The sequence below is a fragment of the Microcaecilia unicolor genome, chromosome 5 (genome assembly GCF_901765095.1).
Source record: "Microcaecilia unicolor chromosome 5, aMicUni1.1, whole genome shotgun sequence".
Lineage (NCBI taxonomy): Eukaryota > Metazoa > Chordata > Amphibia > Gymnophiona > Siphonopidae > Microcaecilia > Microcaecilia unicolor.
In genome coordinates, this window is record NC_044035.1 from 77,474,437 (window position 1) to 77,495,767 (window position 21,331).

At 39.6% G+C, this 21,331-nt stretch overlaps 1 protein-coding gene across 1 annotated transcript in view; it reads left to right on the forward strand.

Annotated features, from left to right (window-relative positions):
- BTAF1 (B-TFIID TATA-box binding protein associated factor 1) overlaps positions 1-21,331 on the forward strand; it is a 620,170-nt gene that overhangs the window by 467,410 nt on the left and 131,429 nt on the right. Inside the window, 2 exon segments of the mRNA XM_030204965.1 lie at positions 8,164-8,241; positions 8,331-8,460. Of these exon segments, the coding sequence (XP_030060825.1) occupies positions 8,164-8,241; positions 8,331-8,460 (208 nt within the window).

The window sequence follows — 21,331 nt, forward strand, 5'->3', positions numbered from 1 at the left end:
GTAGCAAAATAGTTTTATAGGAAGGTGATTTGTATCTTCCCCCCCCCCCCCCCAAACCTGGTCTCTCTCTCTCTTTAATATATGTATACTCCCCCAACCTGGTATTGGTGTCTCTCGCATCTGACTGACTTCATCTGCATCAAACAGCACAGCTCCAGGTTCTGTACTGCAACTCTGATTTTCTACAACGTTGAGCTCTGCAGGACAGGAAGTTTGGGTTGAGACCAAGTGGCCATCTGAACTTCCTGTACCAAGCATTTCAAACATAGAAAGCCAGTCGCAGCAGGGAAGCCATAGATGTGTGGTTTTAATATAGCTGAAGCCAACCAGGCGTGGGCTGTAATTTGGACAGGCCTTTTCTATATTTTCTGTGTCGTTTGTTTTTCTTAATATTTATAAAACTAACGCAAACCATGATTTTTACCTGCTTGGGTTTTGTAATAAGTGTCTGCTTTTAAAATTGCTGAGTTTCTTGTTCCATAGATTGCTACTACCCCTTCCAGTATAATTTTAATTGCTGTATCTACCTGGCCATTGTTAACAAACCTCTCTTCCTAGGGGACTGACTTGAAACTGTCTCACATATGTATATCAAACCTAGTAATCAAATTAACATTCATTGCAATAGCTGTGGTGCCTTAATCCTAAAGGAAACCTTTGGAGCCTTAGAGCTTGCCCCATCTTTCTCCTGCTCTCTGCATTGAAAAAGCGTTGACTAAACTGAGGGAAATATTGGCTGCAATTAAAAAAAAAAAAAAGGCAGGCCTCCATAATGATTCAGACAAACACAAACCAAAGGAGATGAACCGCCCTACGTGAAGCCAATGAAAGGCAGACATAGTAGGAATGGACCACAGTTTTCCAACAAAGAAGAGAAGAAGCACTAGAGGTAATGTGTCAATTGAAAATAATCATCAACATGCACGGTAGACAAATCAATATTTCTACGACTGCTGTGTATAGTCCACCAGAGAATAATGCACCTATGATGATTAAAATAATTTTAAATTGGTGCATTACCTCTAGTGCCTCTTCTCTTCTTTTTTCTGGAAACCTTTGGGCCATTCCTACTCTATCAAGATTCAACATTAAGACAATGTACCCCCCACCTTCACAACAATAAGACAATCTACCACCACCCCGACAACAGTCCAGGAAAAGATGGATTATTGAGGATTCTACCAGGGTATGATCTGTTACAAAGTATCCACTCCCCGAAAGAATGCCTTTAGACATGATGATACTCCAAGAATAGAATCTGAAGTAGCTTCAGTAAAGAAGAATGATACTCAATATACTGAAAATTCTTCAGGTAATGTCAGAAGAGCTGAAAACAGAAACTGATACTGCTGAGAGACTCCATTATTAGAGAAATCAACTTGAGATCACAGTTCAATGGACAGAAAAAGGTTAAATGTATCCAGGGAGCCTCAGCAGAATCATAAACCAAATTGTTAGTGAAATCTGAGAAGAACTTAAGGCTTTTTTGTTTTTAATTTAATTATGAAATTTACAACATAACATTCAAATATAACTCTTGTACAGAAATAGAGCTGAGATAACATCATTCAAAGAAAAATAACTAAAGCAAGAAAAAATCCAATCAACAATAGAGTATCCCATGTATTTTTGTAGGAGAATATAGGAAATAATAGAAAAGAAAACATACCAACTTCCCAGCTAATCCATTACTATAGTGAGCTTTTTAAGTAGTGAATATAACAGGATTCTCCCCAACTTGCCCAGTAGCAAGCCTCTTAGTACCCAACAAAGCAGACAGTTGAGAGGGATCAAAAAAAACCCCAAACATATTTCTGAGTGTCTAGTCTGAACATACATTTATTAGAGTATTTAAGAAGGAAAGACACCTCCCCCTCCCCTCCCCCAAAGCTGCAGAACTCCTGGTCGCAGAAGCAAAAATTGTTCTTTTTCCTTTGTTTCCCTAGAAACATCAGGAAATATCCAAACTTTCTCTATTATAAAACTTACTGTGCTTAAAATAAATTCTTAATAGCCAATCTCTGTTTGTAGACAAAGTAAAAGAAATCACTAGATTTGAAGTCGCAGAAACTTCTGGCTCAGAAGATTCCAAAATATCAGTTAAATTAGCCAAATCCAATTCCTGTGATATATTTTGGTTCCCAGGGATCTGCCCTTGTTCTTGATTCCTCAGTAGCAAATATTCAACATGGTGGTATATTATTTTCAAGAATTTCTAAAACTTCCATGAAATACTACCGTAATATGTTAAGAGTAGGGAAAATTCAGCAAATGTAAATTAGCTTCCTTCACCATATTTTCCAAAACTTTGAGTTTCCTCCTCAAGTTAGTCATAACTTTAATAATATTCGTTTACACGGTCTTAATATTACATTTCTTTTCAACCTCGTTCATACATGTTGTCAGTGATCCCAGGTCAGCACTTTCTTTTTCAGTTTGTACTTGAGCAGCAGAAAGTTTTTGAGTCAAACTATTAACCAGAGATAGCTTGCCAGATAACTTCTAAGGTAACCAGTACTGGTTAAGACTGCAAGCATTTATGTATAGATAAAGGTAAAGTCTGCAAAGTCAAACCTGATGTAACGTCAGCTATGGCGAGTAAGGGCAACTGCTGGTCTTGAGGAGCAGTTCTAGTAGACACCAAACCTCCAACCACGCCTCAAAAGCCTCCGCTATCAGGGGTAACTGAACTCGAAACTCCAGTCCTATTGTGCTAGTACTTTCTCTCACATTCAATGCAGGGCTGCCTTCCGACTCTACAGCAGGAGCCACTAGAACCAGAGAACTTTACGCACATGGCTATGGAGGAGCCTGCCTGTTGGGGTTAAGGGTGACATCATTGCAAAAGGAGGCCTAAAGATATCCCATTTCTCGAGGAATTTCCAGCCGGTGATCTCCGAGTCAAAAGTGTTGAGCACCAGATCTTACCACAAAGGTGTTGATAGGTTCTGGAGAGGCCCCTAGAGCCAGTCGAGAGAGGCAAGCTGGCCTACTGCCCTTTTGTTTCCCCATCCATGAAAAAGTTTTTTGAGGTATGAGCAGATCCGACAGTTCGCAGCGTGCATCAACAATCTTGGATCCCCCTAGAAAGTAAGGCTTCTAAAACTGATGATGATAAATCATTTGGGAACAAATGACCTGTTTAGAAAAAGCATCTGTGCAGTACAAAAAGAGTTTCAAATTGTAGGAGAGAGGCTTAAAACTATAGTTAAGTCTATAATATTTATGTTTGGAGCCACATGTTAAAGCATGCAACTTTAACATGTGGCACCAAACCTGGTATAAGGAAGAACATTTTAGATATATAGGCAACTGTATGGAACAATAAGAGGCTATACTGCAATGATGGACTACATCTTTCTGTGGCAGGAAAAAAGATCTTAAGTTCAATCAGTTCATTTACCAGAATTTGATGTAAAAGAAGTAGGTGGGAGAAAACAAGTTCAGGATGTCACCCCCAGCAAAATCATTACAGTAGTGGAAAAAAAAACCGAGAAATGATCTCAGCCCATTTAGCAGTAACGAAGAGGAAGAGCAAATATCGAACAGTTGTTGGGCAGCTGTAAGCCCATATGCTCACAGTCTAGGTAGTAAAATTCCTGATCTGGAAGCACTAATGGAAGAAATTGACTTTGGATACTGTGGCCATTACAGATATTTATTTATTTATTTATTTATTGCATTTGTATCCCACATTTTCCCACCTATTTGCAGGCTTAATGTGGCTTACATGATTATGTTAACATTGTCATACCAGGATATACATGCCAGATATACATGGTTCAGTGAGTCAAATGAATGGGATATCACCATACCTAGCTATAACCTGTTCAGGAGGGAAAGAGATGGGGAAAATGACTCATTGTCAAAAGCAGTGTTATAGCAGCTGTAATGCAGGGGACATGGGGAAAAGAGAGAGCCCCGTGGATCATGTTGGAAAGAAGAGATGGCATGTTCATCTACACTGGTGTAGATTACAGACTTGTGACTCAAACTGGACAGTGATCTGATCAGTGATATTGCAAAGGAGGGAATAAAAGGAGATGCTACTGGGCGATAATTTTAATCTACCGGCTGGATATGGACTGAAGTATCCCATCTATAAATCTGGAAAGACGTTGAAAAATAGTGGCTGTCTCACAGTGGACTTTGCTCAGACAAGTGATGATAGAACCAACCAGAGAAGGGTCAGTGCTGGATTTTGTACTCAAGAATGGATGAAGTATATCTGGATGGTCACCTGCCTGGATGGCAAGTGATCAGTACATGGTGTGGTTTACTATAAAAGCTAAGGTGGAATCCAGTCACACAACTTAAAAGTCCTGGATTTCAAACATGCTGGCTTCAGTATAATGGGGAAGTACCCGAAGTTGATGCTGACAAGGTGGGAGGAAATAAGGGGAGTAGAAAGACAGTAAGCTAAACTAAATAAAGCTATAAAAAGGGCAACCAATCTTTTATATAGAGAGAGTAAATAAAAGCAAGAGAAAAAAGAAAACATATAGGTTCCCCACCCCCACCACCCACCCCTGAAAAAAAATGGCTGCAAAAGCAAGGCAAAAAAGGTGGTGGTCAGAAAATACAGAACACCACAAAAAGAGGAACACAAAAAAAGAATACCATATAAACCTGAAAGAGTCAAAAAAAGTAAACAAGAAGCAAAAATACAGATGGAAGAAAAGGTAAAGATGTAAAGCGAGATGACATCTCTTGGAAGTACCTAACAGAGTCAAGTAGAGGGATCTAGTCCTTCTTGAAAATTCGATGGATGCAACCTAGCCTTACTCTTTGTTTTCCCCATATCCGGAACAAACAGGAAACTGAAGACTGCAGTTATGGGATACCAAACAAAGACGGTGTGGCAGGCAGCTTGACAGGCAGCCATTTTATTTGCTTTAATATCTTTTGAATATCTCTTGCATCAATAACTTGTTTTATAAGGCATTTTAGCCTCCATTGACTGAGAGCATCAATGTGATTCAGATTCTACCTGTGAAAGTATAGGGGGTAATTTTATAGAGTAAGTGTAATTTATACACCAATTACATGTGTAAATGATTAGAATAATGGCGTATGTACATGTGTAAATGACAAATATCTTGTAAATTTGTGTATATCTTGTACAGCATGCAATATCAAAACTTTGGGTTGAAACTATTCCAATATAGCTGAAAATGCATCACAATATAATTCACCACAACTATGTATAAATCCAAATTTGTTTATTCATCTGCATAATGTGCATTCAAGATGCGCATGTGTGGGCGTTTTTTTGTGACTGTCCTGCTTTGCAGTGCATTCAAGTTGGACATCCCAGTCACCCGTGAAGATTCCTGATGACGCTCTTTAGTAGTGAATAGAGACCCCTGATGACACTCTTTGGGAGCGAAACACGGCACTGTGTAGGGCCGTAAAAGATCAATACAAGTGATTTGGGATACTTGTAAGATACAAGAACTTTACAAGCCAGTTGGCGGGTTTACAACCACAAGTGCTGTGATTGGTGAATATCAGAGAATACACGAAATTCTACAAAAACTTGAAGGAACTGCTGTATATGTGCTTTTTAAAAAATTTTTTATTTATAACCATTTACATTTCTACAAGCGATAAAACAACTTGCTGGAAATACAGAGAAAGTAATATGTAGGAATTATTTCAGTCAGGTAATTGTATTCTCTTCCTTAGACCACTAAATAGGGAGAGTGAAACAAGATAAGGAGATCAATTAAACAGTAAACAGAAAAAAAAACCCCATGGTATTAACCTGATTATCCCCAGATATTACTCGTCTAATTCATTATTCCACATTGATCATCTGGTTGGCTTCTTCAGGGCCAATACGGTGTATAGTCAAATCATTTCATTGAAAACATACTTATTGTCCAATTAGTTAGAAATAATACATCTGATTACATTCTTTCTCTTTTAAAAACCAGAAGTTATTTAACAATACATATACTTAAGACTCTAATTCAAATCCCACTGATTAATGTAATCCCAGTTTTCACAGGCTTCACTCCTTTTAAAGTAATAATTTGAGGAAATATTTCTGAGGAAAACTTTAGGAGTCATACCCAGAACTCTGGGAAAAACAGTAATCTCGATATTAATCATCTATAATAATATTCATTTTATTATTCAAAATTTCTGGTCTGTTATCATTTTCAAAATCATAACCACTTCTTGCTCATGTAGAATCATTTGTTATATCAATTTTTTACTCTCAAAGGGTACAGTTGAATTGTCCATGTAACTGTCTAATAAAATTATATCTGAAACAAAATTATTTACTGCCACCGTTAGGTCCCGAAGCGCCCTCCAGATGGTATTCAATGTAACCTCCACGGGAGCCAAAAACGCCAAGTTGATTTCTCATAGGTGTTTAGGAGTGGTTCCGCCGATTCGGGTTCTGCTGTAAACGTCCTCCGTTTCAGCATATGCCTCTAACTCACTCCTCCACTCCGTTGGGCATGGTGGTCAAATAATTCGGGAGCAATGGAGTTGTTTTTTCCAGGTCCAAGAGCGTTGACGTTCCTTTGCCGGCTCTAATCAAAGGACTCGCCAACCCTTTCATCTGTGAGCAGTTCGTCACGCAACGGTCCCGCACTTGCTGCTCAGGGGATAAAACGCTGGCCATCGGCGGCTGACCGCCGGTTGTCCCCCTTCCTCTCAGTTAAGGTAACTGCAATTGCAGAGAGGAAATTTACGTAAAGAAGACGAAACTTCAGAGGGCAGCTGGGCAGTTGGGCATACGAACTTCAGGTCACTGTCTTACCACTCTCCCAGTTTGGGACACTCTTTGTCTGGTTTCTCCTCAGAGGCCTGTCTGATATGGGTAACCCTTCAGCATAGCCCTCTAAGTCATTGAAACACACAAGCCCCTCTACAAGGTGGTGTCCCTTCGGAGGGGGCTGTATATGTTCTTGATTGAATCATTAGACCCGTACCGGCTCCAGGAACATTTTGCAGTGCATATGGATATGGATGAAAAACAAGAAGCGGTAACACTAGATAAAGGGACGTGAACGGCATTGACTCTGCATGAACTCAAATTCTGGTGGGGTTTAGAAACATGAGACTGTATTGATTCAATATTGCTCACAGTTTGTGGTGTAACCCAGTATTATATAATACTGAAGATATAATAGTTGGCTGATAGTGCAAGAGAGTCATGAATAATTGGATGAGTAAGAACGTGTGTTAAGGGAGTATGAGCAGTGTGATTTGATGAGTGACTTTAAGTCAAATGATATACAGATGTATATGGTATGATAAGCAGATGAATAAACAAATTTGCATTTATACATAGTTGTGTTGGTGAAGTATATATCTTGTATAGCACATATTTTACAGGTAGACATACACATAGATGGAGCGTGAGCAGAGCTCACACTTAATGTGCATAACTTAATGGAATACTATAAGTTATATGCATATCTGTGGCATTTAGGCGTAGATAGACACATATGGCAGGTGTGTGACTAGTATAAGTGCTTGCACATATGCATGTATAGGCACATAGGACAAGTCTATTTTTTTGACAATTCTCCCTATTTTATTTTGGTAGTCGAGATTTGTGATGTTATGTGATTCTAATATATGTTTTGATATTGTGAATGTTTTTTGTAACCCACTTTGATGATAAAGCGAGATATAAATCTCTGAAATAAAAAATAAAAAAATAGTTAGAATTGCCCCCATAGTGGTAAAATGTGTATCAAATTCCTTGTTTGAGAAACTATTTAAATAAAGACATTTTTTCAGATGTATATTTCTATTTTTACTATTGTACTTCTGTGGGTAGCATTTTAAGCCATATGCTTTTTGAAGTGCTTCCTTAAAGTTTCTTAAGCATTTTAAAATTTTTTGACACAAAAAGGGGTTGAATTAGCACCAACTGAGGCTTCAGTCCTGGCTATGGTTTTTATTAGGATTTGTTAAGATAACCAAATTATCTAAATTAGAAAGATATTTACTCACAATTACTTAGCTGATTCTTGGATCAAAAATAGCTGAACAGTATTTAGGCTGCAAACTCCTGAGGTTTTCTTGGAAAATTTTAAAATCTCAGTAAAGATACAGGTTTGCAGGTTGATATAATTTGGCTAACATGTAAATGTACTTCATTGATTGTGCATTTAAAATGTATTCTCTCTTAAGGTTACAGCACCAGGTGAAACGACATAATCTCATTGTAGCTTCGTATGATGTAGTACGGAATGACATTGACTTCTTCAGGTATGAACTTCTTTTCTGAATTGCATTTCTGACTGTTTTTAAATTCTCATCACCTACATATTCAAATTCCCCTCTTTGTTTCTCCTTAGAAATATTAAATTTAACTATTGTATTCTCGATGAAGGCCATGTCATAAAGAATGGAAAAACAAAATTGTCAAAAGCTGTGAAACAGTTAACGGCTAATTACCGAATTATTCTCTCTGGAACACCTATCCAGGTAATTGCATGCACACAGGTTTGGATTTCTAGAGACACTCATATGCTGAGTTCCTCTGTCATTTACCTCTGTAGTATCGCCAAGGTTTTGCTACACTAACCTAAGTGGCAAATGAATACTTTATGAAGTAATGAAACTAATACAGTGAGTTCTTTGGATGATCAGGGCTTTAAAAAAACCAAAACAAAACATCTTTAAATGTTTGAATACAAAGTTGTGAAGATAGGTGGGAATGGGCTTGTTTAATCTTGCAGATTCCATCAAAATGGATGACCAAATGCCACTCCATTTCCCATGCCAAAGCAAATATAGGGCCTTGTTTACTAAGCCGCGCAGAAGGTGCACAAAGTTTTTTTAGCGTGCGTTAAAAATTAGCATGTGCTAACACTAGACACACCCATAGGAACATAATGGATGTATCTGTCGGTGCGCACTACAAAGCACACCTACAAGTGCAGCTTAGTAAACAGGCCCATAGTCATTATTTAAAGCATAATATTTCAAACGGGGTTTTTTTTTTCCTTTTGCTTTTAAAAACATTTTAATTCCTTTTATATAGTTCATAGTGAGGGTTTTTAAATGTGTTTTGTTACAGCCTACCGATTTTCTCCATTTGCCTTCCAGCCCAATCAAAACTGGCCTCCACTAGGTTTTTGGTAACATGAGTTTTCATTTGCCCTTACCCAGGGATTTGTTCTATTTTATATTCCCCTCCTAATTCATTTAACTTTTACCCAGAGTCCACACTCCAAGACTTTCTTTGGAACCAAAGTAGTAATGTGACATTATATATTAACTAGGACTTACTACTTCCCTTGAGTTGAGAGCTATTGTCCTACCATGCCCAGCCTGGGGAGCAGCAGCTGGACCAGGAAACCAAGTAGCACTCTCAAGCTCACTTTTTTTTTTCTGAGGAAGCCAAGTTTGTACTGTTGAAGTTCAAAATGAGTCCTTTTTTGTCCTTTGAACAAAATAGTTTGCATCTTTATTTCCTAGGATGCAGACTGAATTTAGCATTCATACATAAAGGAACACAGTTACATAAGAACTTAGGAATAGCAATACTGAGTCAGACCAATGATCCATCTAGCCTAGTATCCTGTTTCCAAGAGTGGCCAATCCAGGCCGAATTTCTGAACTGTTTCAACATGCACATCCTACATAATAACCACTTTTATAAGCCATCTTAAATGGACAAGTTCTTGTTTAGAATGAATTTATATACTACTTGTAAATCACAAAAAAGCACTGTAACAACCAAAATACCAATAAGTAATCACAAATATGTTTGCTTCACGTCTACATCCTGAGAAGATCCAACTCCCCACATAAGTAAAGAATTTCTAAAATTTTCAACAGTCAAATAAGAGATACATTTAAACCCCTTTTTCTTTTCCTTCACCAAACCAAAGGCCCTGTTTACTAAGGTGCGCTAGCGTTTTTAGCGTGCGCTAATGCTAGATCTTGCGTTGGTGCAAGCTAATTTTTAGCACATGCTAAAAATGCGCATCTACAGCGCAGCTTAGTAAACAGGGCCCTTAACCTCATACAGAGTGATCTAAAAGAAATGTATTCAATTGGATAGCTTCTAGATAAACATGTCTATTCCCCTCAGCTGTATTCCTTAGTAAGCTTTGGAATTTATAGGTTGCTCTGGCAGAGATATCACACCTAAAGCCCCCAGTAGCTGTCTGCTAGATTTGCTTGTTGGTCAATCATACTGGAGCCAAATCTTCTTTGGGACCTATTTTGAATGCTTTCAGGTCATTACATGATACCTACAGATTTATCACTGGGGTATACCAGGAAAAGGTTAATTTTTCATCAACAGCAGGATTAAGTCAGTCACACAAATGGGTGGCATCGTCTGACTGTGCAGGGACAGAACTGATCGCCCATAGCTCAGAACGGATGCCAATGTAAGATCTTTGGACAAATTAAAGAACGGTACCTGAGTGAGGATATCTTGAAACAGGTGAGTAATACCACAGAAAGAGAAGTAGAGAGGGAGAAGGGGGATTTAACAAGGAGTGCAGGAGGAGAGGTGTTACAGCATTTGGGGGCAGCAACAGGGAAGGTGTCTGTTAGAGATGAGGTAGAGATGAAGAGGAGCTCCAGAAATGCAAACAGCATGATAAACTATAAACAGGAACAGAAGTCAACTGAAAAGGAAGAAGTACCCAGAGATGGAGGAATTTGCATAAATTGATTTACTGAGCTCCAGGAGAGAGGTTACCCAAGTTGAATTTAACACCTAGCGTAAAGAGTTTGATAAATAAGATGAATAAGGCCAGAATTTGGAACATTACCCCTATGGAATGGCCTGAAGTAACAACAAAAGAGTTGGGAAAACAGTTTAAAAAGCGCCCCAAATTTGAAGAGTCCTAGCCCAGATGGAGTGGCCAGTATTTGGCTCAAACAATTAACATTTCTCCACCAAGTCATGGCAAACTGCAAAAATCAAATGATAAAGCAGCCAGCTCTAACAGCACATTGGCTAATATCGGGCAGAACACATCTGTTTGTCCTAATTAGATTGTAAGCTCTGTCGAGCAGGGACTGTCTCTTCATGTTCAAGTGTACATTACTGCGTACGTCTAGTAGCGGTATAGAAATGATAAGTAGTAGTAGTAGCTCATGTAGATAGGCTTCACACTTAGGACCAGTGGTACGCTCAGGAGGTTCAGTTCCACATCAAGCTCAGGGCTATTTGGAACGCTCTAAAGACTTTCAGAGATCGACTCCAAAACAAATTGTTCTCAACAAGCAGGGGGGTTACAGGATCCTACCCCTAGTGTCAGGATGCGGTGAGCATGTGGCCGTGGACCACATTTCATGGGATGGACCTCCGTGCCAGTTACCTACCTGGAAGAACACAACTGCCTGGTAGTCAGATTGAGCAGGATGGTCTCTAATGAGCACAGCCTGGAAGATCTTCCGAGAGGGAGGCACCCCTTCGGTGTATCTTTTTTAGCCACTCATCTCAACAGCAAAGTCCCTCAGTTCTGCTCCAGGCTCAGGTCACGAGTCAGATGCCTTTCTCCTACATTGGGGGAGGGTCTTCTGTATGTGTATCCTCCCATACCTCTCACCCAGCTGATGAAAGCTCCTTTTGAGCCTCTGAATTCCAGTCATCTGAAGTTTTTGACCTGAAAGATTGTATTTCTAGTGGTGGTTACTTCGGCTCGCAGTCAGTGAGTTCCAGGCCTGAGTAGCTCACCCGCTATATATTAAATTTCATCACAATAGAGTAAGTTCCTTTCTAAGGCAGTGTCGGAGTTCCATCTGAACCAGCCAATTGTTCTACCAGCATTTTTCCGAAGGCTTCATACCCATCTTGGCGAAAGTGTATTGCATACCTTGGACTACAAATGAACCTTAGCCTTCTGTGTGGAGCAGACTGAAGCCCATAGACAGTTCACCTAGCTTTTCCTTTCTTTTGACCCCGACAGGCAGTATTGTTCAAAGTACTAAGTCAAAGTACTTAAAAGTAATAATATACTAAAGGACACCCCTACAGAGTTACCCCTGCTTAGAGGAGGATAAATTCTCTCAAGACCCCTATAGTGTCTTTACTTTTCTTCCTAAAAAAGAGGACCCTTGGTATATTTCTAAGCTTCATCTTCTGCAATATTAACTTCAGAAATCTAGATTCTTAAACTTGCTTCAGGTATATAAGACTTGCTAAAACCTATAAATTAGAAATTGCAGAAGCCAAGCAGGATTTCTATTCAATTCTTATTTATTAAAAAAAAAAAAAAAAAGCACTACATCCTATTAGGCTTTCTGGCATTATTAAATCTCTTACAGATCCTTTTTTTTTTTTTGTTAATTTGCAGTCTTTGTGAATACATCACAACATTGTCTGGAAAAACCAGAAATAAAAAAAAAAAGAAATATATCTAATACAAACAAAAATAATCTCCCAGACTATTTCAGGGGGGGGGGGGGGGGGGGAGAGTTTCAGAGCATAAACAAAAGCATCATATAATTGAGAAATAAAACTAAGAGCGTGTAGCAGACTATATATTTAGAACCCTTTATAACCAGAGAAAAAGACACGCTTCTGAATTTCTGATCTGAAGGGGTTACCTTCAGAAGCTAATCAAAAAATATATTGTTAGTCCAATAAAAAGGTATCTTATTTTCTTTTCTTTGTTTTGCTTTATTTCTATTTATTACCTTAAAAAGTGGGATACCACGGCTACCCTACTACTTTACTCAAAATGCAACATGAAAGAACAATTATAGAAATATTCAAAAATTAAATAGAAACAAGAAGCTAAAAGGTATAAATTGCATAAGTCTTCAAATCCTTTGTCAGGAACCCAAATTACCTCAGCTTCCAATAATTGGTATTACAATTTGCCTTAGCAGTAAATATCCAGTCACAGTACTTCAGCTGATTCAAATACTTATGGATAAAGAATCAAACTGTCATTGTTATATGAAGGGTATTTGAAGCTAACATCTAAAAATGTCAAACAGAGCTGCTAAAAAAAACTCCAGGATAGTTATTCGCATGTACAGATTGAGGGAATCTGTTTGAATATTCTTTGGAGCACTGTCAGATCTTTCTTTGTAAAGTGGAAAGAGTTTGGCACCACCAAGACAGTGCTGTGATCAGGCCATCCCTCCAGTGTCAGTAACCATGGGTTGCAAGACCTGCTTGGGAAAGTCCCTGATGCCTAAGTTTACCTTAAAAGAACTACAGAGGTCCCTGCTGAGACTGGGGAAAATGTTGACTGTTCAACAGTTCAGTATTACCCTGTTTCCCTGAAAGTAAGACATCCCCCCAAAATAAGACCTAATAGAGGTTTTCCTGAATTGGTAGATATAAGGCCTCCCCCGAAAGTAAGACCTAGCAAGTTTTTGTTTGAAAGCAGGGCTGCCAAGAGCCGGACAAGGCCGCCCCTGGGCCGCCCACCTCCACCCACCCTCCGTCGCTCCCGGAACTAACCTTAAACGCTTCCTTTCACCTTCGCAGCAAGCAGCATCAGGGCAATCCTCTCCTTCCGTGCCCCGCCCTCGCGGACGTTACGTCAGGCGAGGGCGGGTCACGGAAGGAAGGAGTGGCCTGCCCTGCTGCTGCTTGCTGCGAAGGTGAAAGGAGGCGTTTAAGGTTAGTTCCGGGAGCGACGGAGGGCGGGCGGGTGGGCGGGCCAACCCTGATCCAACCCCGATGTTTCCCCGAAAAATAAGACAGGCCCTGAAAATAAGACTTAGCATATTTTGGGGGGGGGGCAAAAATTAATATAAGACAGTGTCTTATTTTCGGGGAAACATGGTACTCCACGAACATGACAGCACATCACCCTGCTAACACCATTACTACAGTAAAGCATGATGGTAGCAGCTGCAGCATTATCTTATAAGGATTCTTTGCAACAGAAAGGGAAAAAAGGACACAACAAAACCAGATACCAAGAAAACAGGCAATTAATAAAAATTAACACATCCATGCCCCTGTCATGTTTGTGACTGTTTTCCATGTGGGTGCTCTCCTTGCCCTCTGGTGGCCAGAACTGGTGGCTGCTATGGACTGTTTTCTGCTGTCTTCCATGTGCCAGACTTCAGTGAGTCCGGTCCGGATTTTCCAGGTTGCCAGACTTGCTCTGCTGGTTTGTCCTGGAACAGCACCCTTACTTGGCTGGTGATTTACTGCAGCTGTGGGTCAGCTGCTGAGGGGCTTATTAGCTTCTGTGAGCCTTGCTTGCCTTGCCTTGGTATCAAAGGTCATCCTGAGTTCCTGTTGGTTTGTTGGAGTTCCTGCTCTGTAAGTTTCCTGTGTGTTTGACCCTTTGCCTGGACCTGGACTTTGATTTTGCTTTCTGCCTGCCTAAAAGACTCTGGTTAGTTTATGGATTACCCATGTTTGCTGCCTGCCCTTTGACTTTGCTGTGCTACTGGATATTGTTACTGTCTACTATTAAAGCCTTCTAGTTATATTCTGTGGTTCCTGCCTGTTATGTTCAGCACTGCTTTCTGCTTGGGTGATTTGCCTGCCGTTGCCACTCCTTGGCAGTGGCCCAAGGGCTCAGAACCTAGTTTCCAGCTTTGAGTACGTGACAGCCCCAAACTGAACCTTACCATCCAATCCAAATGGGATACGTGAACGCCAGATCAGTAGTAAATAAAACAGAGATTATAACAGACTGGATCACCACAGACAACCTTGACCTCCTATTCATCACGGAAACCTGGATCCACGACCTTAAAGACCCCATAATCTTAGACCTATGCCCACCAGGATACAAAATTACCCACTGGACAAGGAACGGAAAAAGAGGTGGAGGAATAGCCATAATATACAAATCCGAGTTCACCATCACAGCCACAGCTGAATCCATTTTACCACAACTTGAAATCGCCTCGGTAAGAATCAATCACCCAAACTTGCAGGAATACCTTAACGCAGTCCTATTCTACAGACCGCCAGGCAACTGGCAAGATTCCCAAATACACTTTATGGACTTTATTTTGAACACTTGTGTCTCTACCTCAAATCTCATCATAATAAGAGATATCAACCTGCACCTTGAAGATCTTACCTCCAGAAGCACCCAAGAATACAAAGAATTCCTACAACTGTGGGATCTTCATGAACCTAACACACAACCAACTCACAATAAAGGACACACACTAGACATCATCACATACAAATTCGACCCTGATTCAAACCTTATACTAACAGACACAAAATGGACACCCGCACCATGGTCAGACCACTATAAAGCATACATCTCTCTCCAATGGTGAATGAAAAACTCACCTAATAAACAAGAACGAAAAATCTACACCACAAGAGGAAAAATAGACCTGGTAATATTCTGGCAACAGATCTACCACAACGAATGGACAATAAAGGCAGATACAAACCAATTCCTCCTAGAATGGGACGATAGATGCAGATCAATATTAGACAATATTGCCCCAAATCAAACCAGAACCTCACACAGAAAGACATCAACACCATGGTTCAATGAAGAACTAAAAAAACTCAAAACACAAGTCAGAAGGTTAGAACGAGCGTGGAATAAAAAGAGAGATGACCTCACACTTAACGCCTGGAAACAACTTCAAAGAAAATATAAATAACAGATTATATTACAAAACTGAAATTGGACCAAACTACAAGGACACACATAAACTCTTCCAACTCGTGAATAAACTACTAGATACTACACCAGTCACAACCGACAGCAAAGATACAGAAGGAGCTGACAATCTCGCGAGATACTTTAAAGAGAAAATCATACAATTGTGACTTTAAATACCTGTCAGTACCACCGACTATGCTGAGCTCCTTGATTGTCTAGATCCAGACCCTGGTGTACACCCAGCAGACAGAACCTGGACCAACTTTGAAAAATTATCAGAGGATATCATCTCCCAAACGCTCAAAAGATTTGCCAAATCCCATTGCAAATTAGACATATGCCCAAACAGCCTTATGACATCTGCCCCTCAACAATTTATGACAGACCTAACGAATCACTTGAACTATTTGCTACAAAATGGACTCTTCCCGACGGAGAAAGGAAACATTCTACTCACCCCCATAACCAAAGATGCAAAGAAAAGTGCTAGTGAACTAACCAACTACAGGCCAGTAGCATCCATTCCCTTAATAACCAGACTAACAGAAGGGATGGTGACCAAACAACTTACAAACTACTTAAACAAATTCTCAATACTACACGACTCCCAGTCAGGATTTCGATCCAACCACAGTACTGAGACAGTACTAGTTACTCTCATGACTAAATTCAAACAAATGATTGCAACTGGCAAGAACATACTACTTCTACAATTTGACATGTCAGCGCCTTCGACATGGTTGATCATGGAATACTACTACATATCCTCGAGTACTTCGGAATTGGAGGCAACGTTCTCAGTTGGTTCAAGGGGTTCCTAACACACGATCATACCAAGTGACATCTAATTCGTCTACATCAGCCACATGGACACCTGAATGCGGAGTTCCACAGGGATCCGCCCTCTCACCGACTCTATTCAACTTAATGATGATACCCTTAGCCAAACTACTATCAAGCCAAAACCTCAACCCATACATATATGCAGACGACGTAACGATCTACATCCCATTTAAACAAGATATATCGGAAATTTCCAAAGACATCAACCAAAGTCTACATGTATACATGGGCGGATGCATTTCAGCTGAAACTCAATGCAGAAAAAACCCAATGTCTAATACTCACCTCTCAACATAACATGAACAAATTCACCACCATTAACACACCAAAACTAAATCTCCCAATCTCGGACACCCTAAAAATTCTTGGAGTAGCCATTGATCGACACCTAACACTTGAGAACCATGCGAAAAACACAACCAAGAAGATGATCCACTCAATGTGGAAATTAAAAAGAGTAAGACCTTTCTTCCCAAGGACCGTCTTCCGTAACCTGGTACAATCAATGGTACTCAGTCATCTAGACTACTGCAACGCACTGTACGCTGGCTGCAAAGAGCAAATAATCAAGAAACTTCATACAGCCCAGAACACTGCAGCTAGGCTCATATTCGGTAAAACAAAATATGAAAGTGCCAAGCCCCTACGAGAGAGGCTACACTGGCTCCCACTTAAAGAACGCATCACGTTCAAAATATGCTCCCTGGTTCACAAAATCATTCATGGAGAGGCCCCAGCCTACATGTCGGACCTGATAGACTTACCACCCAGGAATGCTAAAAGATCATCCCGCACATTCCTTAATCTTCACTTCCCCAACTGTAAAGGTCTAAAATACAAACTAACATGTGTCAACCTTTTCATACCTGAGTACACAATTCTAGAATGTGCTACCACGGAACTTAAAAACAATTAATGAACTAACTAACTTCCGCAAACTACTGAAGACCCATCTCTTTAACAAGGCATACCACAAAGATCAATAAATCTGAACTCCTCCACATACACCCAGAATTGTCTTATCTGTTTGCTATACTACTATCATGTTTTTGTCTTTATAATGTACCAAGATCCTTCTCAATACTAAATGTCTATTTTGTTATACATTGCCACCATTCATGATGTATTGTAAGCCACATTGAGCCAGCAAAATGGTAAAATGTGGGATACAAATGCAACAAATAAATAAAATAAATAGTGGGATTTATGAAAATTGATTGGGATGCACCAGTTTGGGGAGGACCACTGAGAGTCTAAGACCTTTGCCAGGATTTTGATGTACATATTCAAAACTGAGATAGGACAGTATAATTGACTATCCATTGGATCTTTTAGCAGTTTGGGAAGTACAGCTATCTAAGCATCCATCATTGACAAGGAAAGAACTGAGCTCTCCCTGACTTAATTAAAAACTGTTGCAATAATTGGGCAAGATCCTTAACAAAGGTCCTATAAAATTCCCCCATGTATCCATCTAGTTCAGGGACCTTGCCTGCTGGAAGAGTTTTATAGCCTGAAGAATTTCCTTCATTTGTGATAGCATCCTCCAGATTAAGTTGTTGAGCTAGTGTCAAGGAAGGGAGCTGACTCCATCAAGGTATTCCATTGTCTTTTTGGATATTTCAGAGTTTCTCTGATACAAAGTCAGATTTTAAAAAAGTTTCTAAATCGTTCACTATTCAAGGAGGAGCAAGATATGCAGATGCCATCTTTATTCATAGTCTAAAATACTCTTCTGTTAATTTGTAATTTGCATAATTTATGCACTATTTTACCCACATTGTTATTGTGCATGTAGATACATTTGCCTTTTGTTCATAAATTCCAAGCCAATATTCTATAAACTGCCTAAATGCAGCCTGTTTCTCAGCAGTTTCTGGAGTACACGAGGAGAACCTGTTGACTTAAGCTGGGCCTCTTATTGTTGTATTTGTGCTGTATGCTGTGTGAAAAGGGCTTCCTTCTGTCATTTCTTGTGAGGGGCCTGTTTTAAAAATAATAATATCCTAGTAATAGCTTCTAGTGCATCCCATACATTTCCTGTAGGAGACACCAGATTAAGGTTATGATCCAAGTATATGGTTACAACTTCCCTATATTTTTGCACAAAGTTCCTCATTGTGCAGCAAGCTATTGTTTAAAGCCCATCATTTCTCTCTTTCCTCCCTCAAACATGGGCTGATTGTCCAAGAAGGGGCATGATTTGAGATAGTGAGAGAACCAAGGTGTGAAGTGCATCCTAAATCTGAAATTTTGTGCTGCCAGTTAAATAGCACTTAACCGCCTGTCTGTGAATATTCAGCGGGAGATAGCCAGTTATCTCCCGCTGAATATTCCGGATCAGCACTTAGTGGCTTACTGGTTATATCGTGGGATGTAACCGGCAATCCACTAATATTCAGCATATCGCCAGTTGTTTGTTGGACGAATTGGGCTGCCAAAACAGCAGGCCTATCTGGCTGCTTTAAATTTAACCGGCCAGCACTGAATATTGGCTTGGTTCCGTGAACATGGGAATAAAAGGTACAATCCTACTTTCTTGAGTGTCCTGCTTGCCAAGGATCAAACAATCTCAGCTCACCAACGAGCTGTTGAGTTTCACCATCTCATTCTTTATTGTAAATTTTCAAAATATAAAATGTAAAAAAGAAATTACAAGCAAACATTTTGTTACAGAAAAACAGAACAATTCACATAAATAAAAGGAAAATTTTCAAAATCACAATATGACAAGATCATCTATACCAATTCACAATTCGAGGGAGGAAGACCAGGCTCAGCTTCAGGAATTCCTCATCAACCCACATTGTCATGCAATTCACAGAGAAGTTTAGGGCTGACTAATCTTACTTTGGTGATGGGTATATTGGAAGAAAGCAATGGTCTAGAGTTCAAAAAAGTAATCAAATGCTTAAGGTCATAAAATAATATATATAAAAACTATAATTAAACATTTTCAAGGGTTAGTTACCTCTCATTTGTATTAACAGTAATCTTAATAAAAGGAAGTGCTGATATATATATTTTTTGGAGGGGCTATAGCAACATCTGGGTAAACTCTCACTTTACAATTCAAAAATAGAACATCACGATGCCGAAAAAGTTTCAAAATCCAATCACAATCTGATTCAGGAACAAAATTAACTTTTAAAGTTGCTATTTTTACTCTTTTCTTTTTGCCTTCCAAAGTCTGTGTTAAATTCAAAACATAGAGAGACATCAGTTGTCACCACTAGAGGTTGACCACTATCCTTTTTAACAAAAGATGGTAAATAATAAACCATAAAGAAGGATAAAATTGCACTGGTATTTTGAAGACTCCTAATAGCACAAAAGTAAGCTCTGGTGCCACAGATGGAATTTTAGGAAAATTAATAAGACAAAGTCTCCAGATTCACTAAGACCTCCCATACTTATTCAGCATTATTACTGCAGGCTTTAGCAGATAGCATAAACTTACTTAGCTCAGTTTGGACTTCAGCTGCTCCGATGTCCAGGTCAGAGGCTTCCTTCATTCTTTCTCCGTCGAACAAACTGACAGAGTTGAACTCTGCCTGCAATTGCAGGCTCACCCGGCTTCTCAATGGGTCACCCAGATCCTGCTGAGAGAGACTCAGCAAGAACTTCAGTAGCGAGAGACCTCTACTGAAGACGAGCCTGAGGTGCTAGCTATGCCAGTGAACACTGCTCTTCCGGACTGAAGGTGACATCAGCCTCGTGGGGGGAACGTTTCAGTTCCTAATTCTCCAGCTTACAGTAAGGCCACCATTTCAGAAGCTGCGACAGACTTAGCAAAAAGCAATCCATTGGACCAACTACAGGGCTTCTAGTTGGTTCCACAGGAAAAGTGTGCAACTTACTTTTTTGGCACTAAAATCATAAAGATAACTTGCTGAAGAGGGCAGGGGAAACAGTTCACTTGAGAGAGATTGCTCACAACATCTTCTCAGATGCCATCTTATCTCTCAATTACTTTTTTAAAATGTCTGTAATTAATATTGAAAGCGTAGAGTATGTTGTGTAGATCAGTAATAGAATTGTTTAGAAAAATTAGCCTATCAGACTTTATTTTTCTCCCTCTGGGTCCCTTTAGTCTCATTTCCCCCTTCTTAAAAATATTACTTCGCGTGTGCGTGTATGTGTGTGACTTTAATGGATCCAGAGGGAGGAAAAACAAAAATATGAAAGGTAAATTTTTTTTAAACAGCCAAAGCAGAACCAATGTTTGTGCCATAGTTAAGATGAAGAGTGACTGAGGGGAATTGTTAGGTAGCAACATGGGAATTCTCATGTGTGCTCAGAAAATCCTTCTAAGTTTTTCTCAGCTGTCAGAGCTAGCCTGCCAAAGCATTTCTATTGGGTTCAAGTCAGGACTTTGACTAGGCCAATCCAAAACTTTGATTTTGTTTCTTTTCAGCCATTCAGATGTAGATTTGCTTTTGTGTGTTAGATCATTCTTGCAGCATAACCCATTTACGCTTCAGCTCACGGACAGATGATAGGCATTTTCCTTAAGAATTCCTTCAATAATGGCAAGTTTTCTAGGTTTTGAGGCAGCAAAGCATCCACACACCATCACACTACCACCATGCTTGACTGTTGGTGTCATATTCTTACTGTGGAATGCTGTATTTCCTTTACACCAGACATGATGAGACCTGTGTCCAAAGAGTTCCACTTTTGACTCATCTGTCCAAAGAATATTTCCCCAAATGCTTGGGGATCATCCAGGTGTGATTTTGCAAATCTGAGATGAGCGTTGATTTTCCTCTTGGATAGCAATGGTTTCTGCCTTGCTACTGTTCCATGAATCCCATTTTTGCTCAGTCTCTTTCTTATAGTGAAGTCATGAACACTGACCTTAGCTGAGGCTAGAGAGGCCTGTAGTACTTTGTATGATGTTCTGGGATGTGTTGTGACTTACTAAA